Source organism: Danio rerio, chromosome 14, assembly GCF_049306965.1.
Source record: "Danio rerio strain Tuebingen ecotype United States chromosome 14, GRCz12tu, whole genome shotgun sequence".
Classification (NCBI taxonomy): Eukaryota; Metazoa; Chordata; class Actinopteri; order Cypriniformes; family Danionidae; genus Danio; species Danio rerio.
The window spans coordinates 57,932,501-57,951,591 of record NC_133189.1 but is presented as its reverse complement, the minus strand read 5'-3'; the positions used below and the strand labels follow the sequence as shown (position 1 = coordinate 57,951,591).

Below are 19,091 nucleotides of genomic sequence, written 5' to 3'. Positions count from 1 at the left end.
GATTTCACTCACTTATCTTAAGTAAAGTCAACTAAAGTCAACTAATCGCTTTAAAAGCAACGATTTCACTCACTTATCTTAAGTAAAGTCAACTAAAGTCAACTAATCGCTTTAAAAGCAACAGGTTTACTGACTTATTTTAAGTCAACTAAAGTCAACTAATCACTTTAAAAGCAACGATTTCACTCACTTATCTTAAGTAAAGTCAACTAAAGTCAACTAATCGCTTTAAAAGCAACGATTTCACTCACTTATCTTAAGTAAAGTCAACTAAAGTCAACTAATCGCTTTAAAAGCAACAGGTTTACTGACTTATTTTAAGTCAACTAAAGTCAACTAATCGCTTTAAAAGCAACGATTTCACTCACTTATCTTAAGTAAAGTCAACTAAAGTCAACTAATCGCTTTAAAAGCAACGGGTTTACTCACTTATTTTAAGCAAAGTCAACTAAAGTCAACTAATCGCTTTAAAAGCAACGAGTTTACTCACTTATTTTAAGTAAAGTCAACTAAAGTCAACTAATCGCTTTAAAAGCAACGATTTCACTCACTTATCTTAAGTAAAGTCAACTAAAGTCAACTAATCGCTTTAAAAGCAACAGGTTTACTGACTTATTTTAAGTCAACTAAAGTCAACTAATTGCTTTAAAAGCAACGATTTCACTCACTTATCATTAGTAAAGTCAACTAATCGCTTTAAAAGCAACGATTTCACTCACTTATCTTAAGTAAAGTCAACTAAAGTCAACTAATCGCTTTAAAAGCAACGATTTCACTCACTTATTTTAAGTAAAGTCAACTAAAGTCAACTAATCGCTTTAAAAGCAACGGGTTTACTCACTTATTTTAAGTAAAGTCAACTAAAGTCAACTAATCGCTTTAAAAGCAACGGGTTTACTCACTTATTTTAAGTAAAGTCAACTAAAGTCTACTAATCGCTTTAAAAGCAACGGGTTTACTCACTTATTTTAAGTAAAGTCAACTAAAGTCAACTAATCGCTTTAAAAGCAATGAGTTTACTCACTTATTTTAAGTAAAGTCAACTAAAGTCAACTAATCGCTTTAAAAGCAACGGGTTTACTCACTTATTTTAAGAAAAGTCAACTAACATCAGCTAATCGCTTTAAAAGCAACGGCTTTACTCACTTATTTTAAGAAAAGTCAACTAAGATCAGCTAATCGCTTTAAAAGCAACGGGTTTACTCACTTATCTTAAGTAAAGTCAACTAAAGTCAGATTATCATTTTTAAAGCAACGGGGTTAACAAAAACTATTTCCAGTATATATTAACTAATTGCTTCAAAAACAGTCAACTCGGGGTGCTGAAAAATAATGGCGAAAGTAGCATTGGGCGGGTTAAATGACCAAAACAAAGACAGCCGGCACGTAACGCACATTTCCAAAGCAGAACATCTGACTTCAGCATTGTTTCTCAGATAAACAAGAGAGTTCACTGAGCATGTTTCTGAAATATCTGCAAACATATTATGGTATTTTCATGCTTTAAAATTGTCAAAAACTTACATACAGCACCTTTATGTAAAATAATTACTTCAGAAATTATGTCTTTACTCACTAAGTAAAGTCAACTAGTTACTTTAAAAGCAATAGTCAATTAATCGCTTTAAAAACTAAGAGTTTACTCATTTATTTTAGAGTAAAGTCAACTAATTCCTTTAAAAAGCAATAAGTTAACTAAATTTTTAAAACTCACATATTAAAAGCAACGAGTTAGCAGTTTTAAATGTAAAGTCGACTGACGTCTAAATTAAAAACAATGACTTGTCTTGTTACTCATTTAAAGTAATAGAATGTTTTTGGCATAGTGTACAGGCCTGTGAACCTGCGCCTTCAGGAAACACGTGTTGTAGTTGTTGTTATTATGAATGTAACGGCAGAGGCAGTAAGTTACGGGCGATTGAGGGAGGCTTGTGTTAGCATAGGCTGGATCCATGCCGCCAATCTCACAGCTTGTAATGTATAGATCAATGTGGCCGTAGGGGAAAGAGGATCAATGGCTGTTGAGTTATTGCAGTATTTGGCTACTGATTTTAGAGAGCTGTGTTTTCCCAGGAAAGTCAATACCCTGAGGCTCTTCACACTCATCTCGCCCTCCTTCCTCTAACCCGACACCCGGGAGCCCGAAGCCCTGGAGAGCCCAGACAAGAGCTGCTGGACTGAAGGACTTAATGATGCATGCAGGCGGAGAGCAGAACTAACAGAATAAGAGTGCGGATCTCTCTCTCTCTCTCTCTCTCTCTCCGGGGGGAGTGCACGGGCCAGAGCACTACATGTGAGAAGCAACAGAGCTGTAATAGTTATCAGGTAGCAGCTGCAACACTGCGAGTGAGAATGGACTTAACATTCTGCTAATGCAACAAGACGTCCTAACTAGCCCATGCCACACGTCAAGAGCTTTCCGGGGGATTTGGACGGAGCCGTCTTTCCCTGTAGTGTTCAGAATGATAAAACCAGCTGGTGCTGCTTTCACCTGGTACTGTGATGGGTGTTTCAGGACTGGGAGTCGATTAAAATAAATAACTGTTTCCTTGATTTGAGAGAGTCAATTTTAAAAACAGGCCTCACGGTGCCACAGTGGGTAGCACGGCTGTGTTACAGCAAGATGGTCATTAGTTCTAGTCCCGGCTGGGTCAGTTGGTGTTTCTGTGTGGAGTTTGCATGTTCTCCCCGTGTTGGTGTGGGCTTCCTATGGGTGCTCCGGTTTCCCCAACAGTCCAAACACATCCGCTATAGGGTATTGATGAGCTAAATTGGACAGATTGGTAGTGTATGAGTGTGTGTGAATGAGTGTGTATAGGTGATTCCCAGTATTGGGTTGCAGCTGGAAGGGTATTCGCTGTGTAAAAGATATTCAGAAATAGTTGGTGGTTCATTCCACTGTGGTGATGAATAAAGGGACAAAGCTGAAAATAAAATGAACGAATGAATTTTAAAGACCCAAAAAAGAGTCACAACATCAGTGGAGAACTAGATGAGGAGCTGTTCACGTGATGCTGAGATGCGTATTTTAGGAGTGGGAGTCCACTCCAAACATAATCCATTTCTTATTTCAAGTGAGTCAATTAAAAGAATCGAAAGGATTCACATTAGTGGAGAACTAGACTGAGGAGCTGTTCACACCTGGTGCTGAGATGCTTAAGGACTGGGACTTGACTCCAGAAAGAATCAATTCCTCGATTTGAAAGAGTCAATTCCAAGAAACAAAAAACGAGTCACAATGTGAGTGGAGATCTAGACTGAGGAGCTGTTCACAAATGGTGCTGTGATGCAGTTTTTCAGTGCTGGGAGTCGATTAAAAATGAATCGTTTCCTTGAATCAAAAGAGTCAATTGCAAGAATCAAAAAACACTCACAATAGCAGTGGAGATCTAGGCTGTTTCTCAATACCTAGAACACAGAGACCGGCTCACGCTTTTGTGAAGACCGGTCTTCCCCGTTCACCTCGGAAGAACGAAATTGATAGACCACGAGAACAGAGAACACGTCCTGTGAGAAATGAGATGCTGCGTTCTTCCTGATGGTCAAATGATCGTCACGCATTTTTAATTATTGGAACATTACAACGTTCATAAAACGACTTATTGTTAGCCTCCTTTTAAATATATATGTAACATGCACAAAACCTTACCAATATATACATTGCACAATACAAATAAAACAGATTTTAATAGGAATTTCAGCAAATGAACACCTTAATGTGTTCAATCCTTTATTGAGATGTTCATATTAATGTTTATATTCAGGGAAACTCCTGAGATAAATAAGGTACATCTCTGAACTTTAACATTAAATCTATATGGAATGCTGCGCTTCCCTCCTCCTTTCTTCAGTCGTAATGACTTCTGGGACTTCTAGAGTGAGTTCAGTGCTCTAGTTGCATTGGTGCGTCCTCAATATCAAGAACACATCTGGGAAGTTCCATGCATCGTCTGTTTTGCGGATTGACTATTGGAACTGAACTTTGGCGACTAATGATAATATTACATGAGAACACGAGGATGCAAGACAGCTGAAGAACGCATATTGAGAAACAGCCCCCGTCTAAGGACCTGTTTACAGCTAATATTGTGATGTGTTTTTTAAAAACTCATTCCTAGATTCGAAAGAGTCAATTCTAAGAATCGAAATAAGAATCCCAATATCAGTGCAGATCTAGACTGAAGAACTGTTTACACTCTGTGCTGAGATGCAGTTTAAGGACTTGGAGTCGACTCCAAAAAGATTCAAATCCTTTATTCAAAAGAGTCAATTCCCAAAATCAAAAAAGCAGATGCATTTATTCAGAGCTGGGAGTCGATTGAAAATTAATCAATTCCTTGATTTGAAAGAGTCAATTGTAAGAATCAAAAACGACTCGCAACAATAATGAAGAAGACCACTAAGGACCTGTTTACATATAGTTTTGTGATTCATATATTAGGAGTGGGAGACGACTCCAAAAATAACCAATTTCTTAAACTTGAAAGAGTCAATTCCAAGAATGGGAAATAGTCCCAATAACAGCGGAGATCTAGACTGAAGAGCTGTAACAGTTATCAGGTAGCAGCTGCAACACTGCGAGTGAGAATGGACTTAACATTCTGCTAATGCAACAGGACGTCCTAACTAGCCCATGCCACACGTCAAGAGCTTTCCGGGGATTTGGACGGATCTGGTCTTTCCCTGTAGAATGATAATGATAAATAGTTCTGAATGATAAAACCAGCTGGTGCAATTTACAGCTGGCACTGTGATGAGCTTTTTGGGACTGGGAGTCAATTAAAAATGAAGAGTTGTTTCCTTGATTTTCCTGATTGACTCCTTGAGTTTTTGAAGGCTCACAACCTCAGTGGAGATGTATAGATGTAGGACCTGTTCACATGTTGTGGTGAGATGAGTATTTTAGGACTGGGACTCAAATCCAAAAAGAATCAGTTCCTCGATTTGAAAGAGTCAATTGCAAGAATCGAAAAAGAGTCAGAACATCAGTGGAGAACTAGACTTAAGACCTGTTCACAGCTGGTACTGTGATATGTTTTTAGGACTGCAAAAAGAATCAATTCCTCAATTCGAAAGAGTCAATTCCAAGAATCGAAAAAGACTCAACAACAGTGGAGATCTAGGACCTGTTTTCACCAAGTACTGAGATGTGTTTTTCAGACTGGAAGTCAATTAAAAAAATAATAGTTTCTTTGATTCGAAAGAGTCGATTCTAAAAGCTGAAAAAGAGACCTAGACTGAAGAATTGTTCACACCCTGTGCTGAGATTGTTTCTTTAGGACTTGGAGTCCCCTGCAAAAAGATTCAAATCCTTTATTTAAAAGAGTCGATTCCAAGAATCGAAAAGCAGTCACTATATCAAAGGAGATCTAGACTGAGGACCTGTTCACAACTTATGCTGAGATGCATGTTTTCAGAGCTGTCAAATACAAAAAGAATCGTGCTTGATTTGAAAGAGTCAATTTTAAGAATCAAAAAAGACTCACAACAACAGTGGAGATCTATAGATGTAGGACCTGTTCACATGTTGTGGTGAGATGAGTATTTTAGGAATGGGACTCAACTCCAAAAAGAATCAGTTTTTCGATTTGAAAGAGTCAATTGCAAGAATCAAAAAAGTCTCAAAACAACAGTGGAGATCTAGAAAGAGGACCTGTTCACACCTAGACTTAAGACCTGTTTACAGCTGGTACTGTGATATGTTTTTAGAACTGCACAAAGAATTAATTCCTCAATTCGAAAGAGTCAATTCCAAGAATCGAAAAAAGACTCACTAAAACAGCGGAGATCTATAGATGTAGGGTCTGTTCACATGTTGTGGTGAGATGAGTATTTTAGGACTGGGATTCAACTCCAAAAAGAATCAATTTCTCGATTTGAAAGAGTCAATTGCAAGAATCGAAAAAGACTCAAAACAACAGTGGAGATCTAGAAAGAGGACCTGTTCACACCTGGTATTTTGGTGTTAATTTTTTGACTAGAAGTAGACTCCAAAGAAATAAATTTCTTGATTCGAAAGAGTCAATTCTAATCAACAAAAAGACAACATCAGCAGAGAACTAGGCTGAGGACCTGTTCACACCTCACAGTGAGATGCATTTTATTTTAGGACTAGGAGTCGACTCTAAGAAGATTCACTTCCTTGATTTAAAAGAGTCAATTGCAAGAAACAAACAAGAGTCACCATGTGACTTGACTGAAAAATGGCGCCAAGATGAGCTGATTAAAAATTAATCGTTTCCTTGATTTTAAAGAGTCAATTTTAAGATTATGAATCCATTTTGTATTTTTTGGGGAATCCACTCCACTTGTCAGTTTACAAGAACAAATGAATCAGTAAATTCTCTCTTGCTAACAATGATCCGATGCAATTCTGCCAACAGATTCAGTCAGTTCACTTCAATGAAACTGATTCACATAGTCATACCCTGATGGATTACAGAGCTGGTTCTGGTACGTCATACTGAAATATACAAATATAGCCTTTAAATGTGTGCGTGTTGCAGATTATTAAGTTAATTGTGTTTAAGTGAACTTCACTTTTGACCGGGAGTTGACTCAAAAAAGAAAATAATACACAAAGAACATGAAAAAATGCCTTGGGAAATATTTGAAAAGAATTCAGATTACACAGGAGGCACACGGTATATTAGCTTATTTTACATTACAAGTATTTCAGTGGCATTTTGTAATTCATTAAGGGTGTTTTCACACCTGCCTTGTTTAGTTGGACTGAATCGCACTAGAGTTGGTTTCCCCTTTTGGTGCGGTTGGTTTGGGCAGGTGAGAATGCAGCAATCGTACTCGAGTGCGCACCAAAAGCAAACCAAATAAGCGTACCGAGACCTGCTTGAAGAGGTGCTCTCGGTTCGCTTTCAAACAAACCCTGGAGCGGTTCGTTTGAGGTGAGAATATGATCCGTACTAAAACAGGTCCAACCGCAAAAAGTACTGCGCCTTTTGGACTAATCCAGCTGCCGTAGACTGTGCATTATGGGATATGGAGGAAAAACATTTGTTGACAGCGCTTTACCAACAGAGAGAGAGAGAGAGAGAGAGGGAAAACATTAGCTGACGGATCGTTGGTAATATTTCCGCAAGATGAGCATGTCGCAGTTTAGCTAAATTAATTCACACCTCCTCCTGAAGTAATGAGCGATGCATTAAAACATTTGTTTTTCAGCTGCAGCTGCGCTTCATTCTTGAAATGTATAGTTTGTCTAAAGCAGGCATACAATCAGTCAGCGCAGTCGTCCCTCCAGAGTAAACACGACATTTTGTGTCTGCCGGTTTTGTTTACCTGCGGGAGTTCATTTGCATTTTCCTGCATGTGAATTCTGACCAATCAATAAGCAGTTTAGGAAATATGTTCAGCAACATCTGGCAAATGAGAGATGTGGATTTTGTCAGATGACTGCATTTTGGTTCGTTTCAACTGGTTCGGACCAAATCCAGCAGTGTGGTGTGAAAACAACCCAAAGACGGCAGAACATGCAACAATGCATAATTCATTGCCCTTGGTCCGGACCAAATGAAGCGAACTACAGATGTGAACGCACCCTAAAATGTAATTATATGCGTTTAAAATAAGTTCATTCATTCATTTTCCTTCAGCTTAGTCTCTATTTCTGATGTTGACACATCCTAATGAACCACCAACTATTCCATCTAATGTTATATTACACAGCGGATGCCCTTCCAGCTGCAACCCAGTACTGGGAAACACCCATACACACTCATTCCCACACTGTGGTCAATGTAGTTCATCAATTCCCCTATAGCGCATGTTTTTGGACTGTGGGGGAAACACCCAGAAACCCACGCCAACACAGGGAGAACATGCAAACTCCACATAGAAACATCAACTGACCCAGCCGAGACTCAAACTAGCGACCTTCTTACTGTGAGGCCACAGTGCTAACCACTGAGCCACCGTGCATCCTATAAAAGCTGAATTTGTCAAGTTAAACTCATCCACCTGTAAGTCCAAATTCAAACCCCGAATGCAAATTGTGTCTTAATTTACCTGTGAGCTCACTTCCTGCGATGGCAGTGTTCGCGATATTTCTGGCTTCCACTGCAGCAGAGATAAGACAGTCGACCTATAATCAGTGCACTGACCGTCTTTGATGCATTTCTGGGCTCCATTACTGCTAATGAAAGGCAGATAAAAGGAATATGATAAAAATAATGTGTCTCTTCGCAGAGATGCCCGTCCCCTTGGCCAATGTACGTGTCCCCCTCCCATTCCCAGCGGAGCCGGCGCTTAATTTCTGATGACCTAAATGTATCTGGATGAAAACACTGACACTGGCTTGTGTTGATCTGGAAGTGTGTGTGACGATAAGAAGCGGGAATGCGGAGTAAAGTTGATCTCACATGGGAGAGACATCACTGAGGTTTAGACGCACTCTCACTCCTCTTCAATTATACACAGTCTGCTGTTCAGTGTTTAAAAGCCGCTTCATTTCACATTCATGAGTATCACACATCTCTGGCACAGTAAATAAGTTGCTGGATGTACGTCAAGCTGAAATATGCATGCGTGCATCTCATTTGCAGCATATAGTGAGAGTCATTTGGAGAAGCGGGCAGATTTGGCCTGCAGTCCTGCACATGTGCTGCTCTTTTTAGCAACTGATGCATTTAAAAATATTAGATTAAAATAAAAGTGCATTTAATTAATTAATATATATGTATTTCTAGCATTTATAAGTACTGTTAAACAATCAAAAGTGTATACATATGTGTACTGTAAATACACGAAAAAACAAATATACACTTACTGGCCACTTTATTAGGTACACCTGTTCAACTGCTTGTTAACACAAATTTGTAATCAGCCAATCACATGGCAGCAGCTCACTGCATTTCGGCATGTAGACATGATCAAGAGGATCTGCTGCAGTTCAGAGCGGGCATCAGAATGGGGAAGAAAGAGGATTTAACTGGCTTTAAACGTGGCATGGTTGTTGCTGCCAGACGGGCTGCTCTGAGTATTTCAGAAACTGCTGATCTACTGGGATTTTCACGCACAACCATCTCTAGGGTTTACAGAGAATGCTCCGACAAAGTGGAAATCTCCAGTGAGCGGCAGTTCTGTGGGCGCAAATGCCTTGTTGATGAGGTCAGAGGAGAATGGCCAGACTGGTTCCAGCTGATAGAAAGGCAACAGTAACTCAAATAAGCACTCGTTACAACCGAGCTCTGCAGAAGAGCATCTCTGAACACACAACACGTCCAACCTTGAGGCGGATGGGCTACAGCAGCAGAAGAGCACACCGGGTGCCGCTCCTGTCAGCTAAGAACAGGAAACTGAGGCTACAATTCACACAGACTCACCAAAACTGGACAATAGAAGATTGGAGAAACGTTGCTGCTCTGATGAGTCTCCATTTCTGCTGACACATTCGGATGGTCAGCCTTGTATAGATTGTTGAATCTATGCCACCAAGGATTAAGGCAGTTCTGAAGGCAATAGGGGGTTCGACCTGGTACTAGTGGGGTGTACCTAATAAAGTGGCCAATGTATATAGATCAAAAGATCGAGGATGAAGAGTGTGTATATATGTACACATATATTTTGTTATTATTAATGCAAATATATTTATAAAAAATGTGTGTGTGTGTGTGTGTGTACATATATATATATATATATATATATATATATATATATATATATATATATATATATATATATATATATATATATGATACAAATTAAATATATATTTTATTATCTACAGTATGTAACAAAAATTTTCTGCATAATTTTGTTTCTATGTATGTTTGTGTATCACATGTACTTATTAAATAAATAAATATATAAAAATAAATTGTCAAAACTATCCCTTATTTTCAATGCAATTACTTGTGATAAATCTTTACCCAGCACTATATATATATATATATATATATATATATATATATATATATATATATATATATATATATATATATATATGTTATTGGCTTTATACACCTTGTTCTACTCTTGCATTTCAGTCACAAGATCTTCAAAGAAAATAGAAAAAGCTTATCTAATTGATCGATTGATTACAGTGATGGATTAATCGATTATTAAAGTGTGACCGCCCCTTTACACTAAATAGTTAGACAAGTGAAGGATATCAGACAGAGCGTCCGTCATCTCATCTTGCTCCATTTTCTCCTGTATTACTTTAAACATAATAAGCGCTGGTACGGCTCTGCGTCGTTCTGGTCATCATTTGTGACACGTCGTCGTCTCTCTAGTGTCCGGCGAGTATCATTTAGTCAAATCTGCTGCTTTCATACTGTCCTCCATCAGAATAATCCAGATGCCAGTCACAGCAGGCAAAAGGTCAGATCTAGGACTGTTTGCTGCGATAAGGAAATGTCAGCGTGCCGGTCATAAAAGAGCCGAGTGTGTTCAGACTCTCTGTTATACATCTGCTTTATCTGCTGGATTTCCCTGCTCTTTGTCCCGTTCTGATGCGTTTGCCGTGTAAGCACAGACAACCGGACAATGCTGTCGTAGCCGCGGCCCGAACACTCCGCTTTCATGAGCTCTGCATTGTCAATTTGGCTTAAAGTTCACAGGAATATTCTCTGTGCACGAAATCAGACATAATAAAGGAAGCCAGTTGCAGATTGTAAAGATGAATGAATGAATGCTGAATATCTCTGAATCACAAAGCAGACACTAATGTATAGGTAAGGTCACGCAAGATCCAGGATAAAGACTGAATCATACTGTGAATTATCCACATGTTCTTTTTTATAAACAAATGTAAATAATAGTGCTGTCAAAAAGTGCTGACACTACTATTCAGCTTAAAGTGGCATGTAAAGGCTTCACTAGGGTAATTAGGATAAAGTTAGGGTAATTAGGCAAGTCATTGTATAACAGTGGTTTGTTCTGGACACAATCCAACACTAATATTGCTGAAGGGGCGAATAATATTGAGCTTACAATGGCTTTAAAACAATTAATGTTCAAGTCAAAATTAAACAAATACGACTTTCTCCAGAAGAACAAATATTTTAGGAAATACTGTGAAAAATTCAACATCATTTGGGAAATAATACATTTAACAGCAGAGAGAATAATTTTCAACTGTATATATAGTGCCCTATAGTGTAAGTGGAGCGTATTGGGATACTGCCGGAGAGTGAGTGAGTGTGCGAGTGTGTGTTGTACCGGTGTAGACGAAGCGTCCCGGGGCTCCTTTGCAGAACTGCTTGGACTTGTATGAGAGTGTGACCTCCACCACGCCGGGGATGTGTCTCGGCGGCGTCTGCACCCGGATTGCATGAGGAGTGATGAGCTGAAACACACACAGCACACGCACTGAACCCTGAGGTACACCACTAATGCTGCAGACACACACTCACACACACACTGATGGATTTTACACACATGCTGGACAGGGGTCTGATTTTGTTCATTTTAATCGTGGAGTTGGCACTTTGATGGAGTGAACTAAACAACTAAACTGAACTGAACTGAACTGAAATATTATAAAATAAAATAAAATAAAATAAAATAAAATAAAATAAAATAAAATAAAATAAAATAAAATAAAATAAAATAAAATTAAAAATTAAATAAATAAAAAAATTGAAATTATACGGTCAAAACATTATTGATTATATTGATTATAAAATTTAAATTAAAAATTAAATAACTAAAAAACAGTATTTTATAAATGGCAATTAAATTAAATTAAATTAAATTAAATTAAATTAAATTAAATTAAATAAAAAAAAACATTGCCTCTATTACAAAAATAGCCAAAAGCATGAATGATTTGGCTCTTTTAATAAAATAAAATAAAATAAAATAAAATAAAATAAAATAAAATAAAATAAAATAAAATAAATAAAATAAAATAAAATAAAATAAAATAAAATAAAATAAAATAAAATTAAATTAAACTAAATTAAATTACATAAAATATGGTTTGACTCTTTTCAAATAATAAACAAAAAAGTAAAATCAACCTCATCTCACAACATTTTAAAATGAAAAAATATATTTTTAAAAAAAATTTATATTTACATACGAATAAATAATACAAATAAAACATGAAACTATAAACTGTTAATAAAACAACAATAACAAAAAAATTTGAAAACAAAAAATATATTATAATAAAATATGACAAATTAAATATAAAATAAATATAAAATAAAATAAATATATAAATAGAATAGTAAAAAATAAATGAATTAATAAGAAAATTCATTAATAAATTAAATTAAATTAAAAAAGCAAATGTAAATTTTATCTCACCTCACTCCAGACCAGCATTGTGCCGAAGACCACTTGTAATCCGTCAAAGAAGTTGTCCCCGATGATGATCACTGTGGCTCCTCCAGTCGTCCAGCCTTCACTGGGGCTGATGGCTTTAATGCATGGAGTGGCTGCTTCGAAAACAACACCAAAACACCAGAAATGTGTTAGAGTTACACCATTACAGTGCTTTACTCTGCTCTTTATTATACTTTCTACAAACACAAAATTTTAATATTTTATAACATTTTCATTTGAATATTTTTCTTGGTGTCTGTGCTTCACAAATTAAAACAAAACAATACAAAAAATTAAAAACAGAATGGCTCAATTAAAAAAAAAAATATATATATATATGATTTTTTTTCGCTCTTTTTTTCTCAAATAAAATAAATTAATAAAATAATTGTATAAAATAAAATATTACATTTATACAGACTAAAAACATTAATGATATGGCTCCTATAATAAATAAATTAATAAATAAATATGTTTATAGAAATGTGGCTCTTTTAATAAAAATATATAAAAATTAAAATTAAAAAATACAATTAAATTTATTTAAAAATGTAAATATGATAAAAGAAAAAAAAGTAAAATATATTTTTTTAAATGTTTATGTTTTTATTAAACAAAAAATAAAAACATAAATGCATTAACCCTTGAAATAAATAAATAAAAACAACTGCATCAAAACAAAACAAAAACAAATAAATAAATAAAAACAATGATAAATTAATAAATAAAATCAAAATAAATAAAAACAAAACAAATAAATTAATAAAAACTAAATAAATAAAAAACTAAACAAATAAATAAATAGTTAAAGTATGATAATGTTTAAAAAACTTTTGAACAACAATTACATTTGTAAATTGTTTGGATAAATTAAGATGAAAAAAATCTAATAAAATAATGAAGTAATAAAGACTTTTACTCTACTCTCTGCATACTGACAGAACCATGCACACACACACACACACACACACACACACACACACACACACACACACACACACACACACACACACACACACACACACACACACACACACACACACACACACACACACACACACACACACACACACACACACACACACACACACACACACACACACACACACACACACACACACACACACACAAACAGGAAGTCTGATGACTGTAAAAGCTCATCTGATGTTTTTCCTCTGGTGTCTGAGCATCACTCAGCTCAATAAAAGCATTACGTTGCTGTTGTGTTTTTGCTCTTTTATGGTAAATCCGTCTTCTAGCCGTGCTGGAGACAGACAGGCTGACTGAGTCTCTGCCGATGGACACACATTGATTGGTCGCATCTTCAGACCGCATTACTGAACACAGATGCATCATGGGAACCAAAAACTGCGACTGAAAACCGCGTCTGACTCTCTGATGCACAAATGAAGATCTCCAAATTCTCAATAGTACAGTAATTCACATTCACCTGTTTTGAGTTTAAGAAAACAGCTTTACAGTAACATTGCATTACATTACATTTATTTATTTATTTATTTATTTATTTATTTATTTATTTATTTATTTATTTAATTTAATTTAATTTAATTTAATTTAATTTAATTTAATTTAATTTATTTTTATTTTTATTAAAATGACCAAATCATTAATTTTTTTTAAACAATATCATTAATGAATTAATACAATTTTTAACTTTTTTATTAATAAAAAAGCCAAATTTAGTAAAGTATGCATTTATTGGATCAAAAACACAGTAAAATCTGTAATATTGTCAAATATTTAATTATTGTGACGTTACAAAACAGGGTATATAACTAATAGGGTCATGCACTGACCACTGCAACAGTAATACGAGTGTGTGTGTGCGCGCGCGCTTGTTCTGGTCTTACCTTCAGAAGGGTCGAGGCGTCTTGCCCTCCGGCCGTGTTTTGAGTTATTGTGGACGAACATGTTATCAGAAACAGCCAGAACGTGTCCATCCACATTGACTGTAGTGGAAACCACAACCTGAGGACACAATACACAACATTTACTCGTCACATCAAGCCTAAAACATGAGTATTAGGATCGCATCTGAAGGTGCAAAACTCTCTTCATCCTGCAAGCAGGAGAGCAACGTTTATTATTTGCTATTAAGTGGTTAGATAAAGGGGTTTGACAATAACAGTTTTATGATAACAGAGTTTTACAATAAAGAGGATTTCCAATACAGGAGATTGACGAATAAAAGGATTTTTGCATTAAAGTGGTTTGACGATAGTAGAGTTTTAACAACAATAGAGTTTTGCTGTAAAGTAGTTTTACGATAAAGTGGTTTGACGATAGTAGAGTTTTAACAACAATAGAGTTTTGCTGTAAAGGAGTTTTACGATAAAGTGGTTTGACGATTGTACAGTTTGACGATTGTAGAGTTTGACGCTAGTAGAGTTTGAGGATAGAGTGGTTTTATGATAAAGTCTTTGACAATAGAAGAGTTTTACGATAAAGGAGTATGACAATACTAGAGTTTGACCATAATAGAGTTTGACAAGAGTAGAGTTTAATGATAAAGGAGTTTTACGATAGATGGGATTTACAATAAAGGAGATTTATGAAAAAGGATTTTTACGCTAAAGTGGTTTGACGATAGAGTTTTAACGATAATAAAGTTTTACAGTAAGGGAGTTTTACGCTGAAGTTGTTTGACTATGGTAGAGTTTGGCAATAGTAGAGGTTGACGATAAAGGAGTTTTACGATAAAGTCGTTTGACGATAGAAGAGTTTTAACAACAATAGAGTTTTGCTGTAAAGGAGTTTTACGATAAACTGGTTTGACGATAGTAGAGTTTGACGATTGTAGAGTTTGACGCTAGTAGAGTTTGAGGATAGAGTGGTTTTATGATAAAGTCTTTGACAATAGAAGAGTTTTACGATAAAGGAGTATGACAATACTAGAGTTTGACCATAATAGAGTTTGACAAGAGTAGAGTTTAATGATAAAGGAGTTTTACGATAGATGGGATTTACAATAAAGGAGATTTATGAAAAAGGATTTTTACGCTAAAGTGGTTTGACGATAGAGTTTTAACGATAATAAAGTTTTACAGTAAGGGAGTTTTACGCTGAAGTTGTTTGACTATGGTAGAGTTTGGCAATAGTAGAGGTTGACGATAAAGGAGTTTTACGATAAAGTCGTTTGACGATAGAAGAGTTTTACGATAAAGGTGTATGACCATACTAGAGTTTGGCTATAGTAAAGTTTGACGATAGTAGAGTTTTACGAAATAGTAGTTGTATTATAAAGCTGTTTGACGAAAGTAGAGTTTTACGATAAAGGAGTTTGACCATAACACAGTTTTACGTTAAAGTGGTTTGACAATAGTAGAGTTTAACAATAAAGGAGTTTGACTATAACACAGTTTTACCATAAAGGAGTTTGACCATAACACAGTTTTACCATAAAGGAGTTTTACAATAAAGTGGTTTGACAATAGTAGAGTTTGACGATAGTAGGGTTTGACGATAACGGAGTTTGTCGATAAAGGAGTTTTACGAATTAGTGGTTTGACAATAGTAGAGTTTGACGATAGTAGGGTTTGACAATAGTAGGGTTTGACGATAACGGAGTTTGTCGATAAAGGAGTTTTACGATAAAGTGGTTTGACGATAGTAGAGTTTGACTATAAAGGAGTTTTACGGTAAAAGAGTTTTACAATAAAGTAGTTTGATGATAGTAGAGTTTTACGATAAAGGAGTTTTACAATAAAGTAGTTTGATGATAGTAGAGTTTTACGATAAAGGAGTTTTACAATAAAGACATTATACGATAAAGTGGTTTGACAATAGTAGAGTTTGACGATAGAAGAGTTTAACAATAAAGGAATATCATGTTAAAGGACTTTTACAACAAAGTAGTTTGAGGAAAGTAGAGTTTGACAATAGTAGAGTTTTAAAGGAGTTACGATAAAGTAGTTTGACAATAGTAGAGTTTTATGTTAGAGGAGTTTTACAATAAAGTAGTTTGAGGACAGTAGAGTTTGACGGTAGAAGAGTTTGATTATAGAATAGTTTTACGATAAAGTAGTTTGACAATAGAAGAGTTTTACGGTAAAGGAGTTTTAAGATAAAGTAGTTTGACAATAGAAGAGTTTGACGATAGAAGAGTTTAACGGTAAAGGAGTTTTATAATAAAGTAGTTTGACGATAGAAGAGTTTGATGATAGAAGAGTGTAACGGTAAAGGAGTTTTATGATAAAGTAGTTTGACGATAGAATAGTTTGACAACAGAAGAGTTTGACGATAGAAGAGTTTTACGATAAAGTAGACGACAGTAGAGTTTGGCCATAGTAGAGTTTTACGGTAAAGTAGTTTGATGATAGTAGAGTTTTACCATAAAGGAGTTTTACGATAAAGTAATTTGACAATAGAAGAGTTTGACGGTAAAGGAGATTTTAGATAAAGTAGTTTGACAATAGAATAGTTTGACATTAGAAGAGTTTTACAGTAAAGGAGTTTTACGATCAAGTAGTTTGACAATAGAAGAGTTTGACGATAGAAGAGTTTTACGATAAAGTAGTTTGACAATAGAAGAGTTTGACGATAAATGAGTTTGACAATAGAAGAGTTTGACGAAAGAAGAGTTTTACGATAAAGTAGTTTGACAATAGAAGAGTTTGACGATAGAAGAGATTTACGATAAAGTAGTTTGACAATAGAAGAGTTTGACGATAGAAGAGTTTTACAATAAAGTAGTTTGACAATAGAAGAGTTTGACGAAAGAAGAGTTTTACGATAAAGTAGTTTGACGATAGAAGAGTTTGACGATAGAAGAGTTTTACAATAAAGTAGTTTGACAATAGAAGAGTTTGACGAAAGAAGAGTTTTACGATAAAGTAGTTTGACGATAGAAGAGTTTGATGATAGAAGAGTTTTACGATAAAGTAGTTTGACAATAGAAGAGTTTGACGCAAGAAGAGTTTTACGATAAAGTAGTTTGACAATAGAAGAGTTTGACGATAGAAGAGTTTTACGATAAAGTAGTTTGACAATAGAAGAGTTTGACGAAAGAAGAGTTTTACGATAAAGTAGTTTGACGATAGAAGAGTTTAACGGTAAAGGAGTTTTGTGATAAAGTAGATTGACGATAGTAGAGTTTTCAATAGAAGAGTTTTACAGTAAAGGAGTTTTACGATCAAGTAGTTTGACAATAGAAGAGTTTGACGATAGAAGAGTTTTACGATAAAGTGGTTTGACGGTAGAAGAGTTTGACGATAGAAGAGTTTTACAATAAAGTAGACGATAGTAAAGTTTGACCATAGTAGAGTTTTACGATAAAGTAGTTTGATGATAGTAGAGTTTTACCATAAAGGAGTTTTACGATAAAGTGGTTTGACAATAGTAGAGTTTGACGATAGAAGAGTTTGACGATAGAAGAGTTTGACCATAACGGGGCTTGACAATAACAAAAATTGACGATAAAGACATTTTTCAATAAGGAGGTTTGGCAAAATACAGTGTTTCATGATAAAAGGTTTCGACAATAGCAGAGTTGATGATAACAGTGCTTGACGATAACATGATGACAATTAATCTACTATTGGTGACATCACTCAGATGCCTTTTCTATCAGGGCTTTACAGAGTATTATGCCTTTTACAACCGATGTAACAGAGTTGAGGAAACTGACCTGAAACCGCCGCATGTCTCGGGGGTTTCCTGCATTCTTCAGACAGTTCTGGTTACACTTCAGGAAGAACTTCAGGAAAAATCTGAAAAACACACACAAAAAAAGACATTAAGCGACTCACAGAAGACACTGTGCACAGTTATAGAGCATCTTTGATTTTTCCTTCTTCATACATCCCTGGTTGATTTACTTGTATTTTTACCTCGGCCCGGCGCTATCGATTGGCAATGGATATCAATGGAGATGAGCTGTAATGGCCGCCGCTGTTGGAGGTGGACTACAGTGTGAAATGGATTGCCGTCCTAATGCATTTTCCCCTGGCTGCTAATCTCTGTGCATTCATCTCGGCCACCGTAAGCCCACTATTTTGATGGAGTGCTTTCCTTTTAATTGCCACATTATCACAATAATAATCCGGGCAGTTAACAAGCAGCAAGGTCACAGACAGCCATGTCACATTAACCACAGGATAACCTCGTCTGCTGCACCGATGACCAACATCTGCAGACGCCATCCATTTCTGCTTAATAAGACACTAACAATATCTTTAAAAACACACTGCTACATCAGGCCATTTGTAAAAGCTCTCCTCTACAGCCAGAGCATTTCTTTTTCAGAAATGATTCACTATTTCTAACATTTCATATTTCCAACACAGGTCATATTTGTGTAATTCCTGCCGTACGCTCTGAAATGGGCTTATCATTTTCGTTTTATTTAATTTCAACACTGAAAACCCAATCAAAACAGACTTGACCAGCTGACCAATCAGAGCAGAGCAGAATTATGGAAGTGGGAGGGGCTTACGAGTCTTGAATTAATTCTAATGAACAGTAACCTACATATTAATTTGGGTGTTGTCATGTTTGAACTCGGATCTTAAGTTTTGTTGTTAGACTAGCTCCAGTTTTGACATTGGTACTAATTAATGTCCAAACTGATTAGTGTCCTGGAGGGCCGTGTCCAGCGTATTTTAGCTTTAACTCCAATTAAACACACCTGAACCAGCTAATCAAGCTCTTTCTAGGTATACTAGAAACTTCAGTTGGAGATAAACCATGCAGGACACCAGCCCTCCAGGACTGAGTTTGGACACCCCTGGTCTAATGTATATGCACAAATACATTACTACAGAGCATCCTGCAGACAA

At 35.7% G+C, this 19,091-nt stretch overlaps 1 protein-coding gene across 14 annotated transcripts in view; it reads right to left on the bottom strand.

Moving 5' to 3' along the window:
- The window catches only part of LOC100537342 (transcription factor COE3), a 269,751-nt gene that overhangs the window by 76,979 nt on the left and 173,681 nt on the right, over window positions 1-19,091 (bottom strand). For 7 of the 14 annotated variants that reach the window (XM_073922345.1, XM_073922341.1, XM_073922343.1 and 4 more), the window contains 4 exons: window positions 17,942-18,023; window positions 14,166-14,283; window positions 12,277-12,410; window positions 11,182-11,308 (listed from right to left, as the gene is read on the bottom strand). In XM_073922345.1, the coding sequence (XP_073778446.1) occupies window positions 11,182-11,308; window positions 12,277-12,410; window positions 14,166-14,283; window positions 17,942-18,023 (461 nt within the window). The remainder of the gene's footprint in view (window positions 1-11,181; window positions 11,309-12,276; window positions 12,411-14,165; window positions 14,284-17,941; window positions 18,024-19,091) is intronic. The other 7 variants (XM_073922342.1, XM_073922349.1, XM_073922351.1 and 4 more) reach the window with 1 other exon arrangement.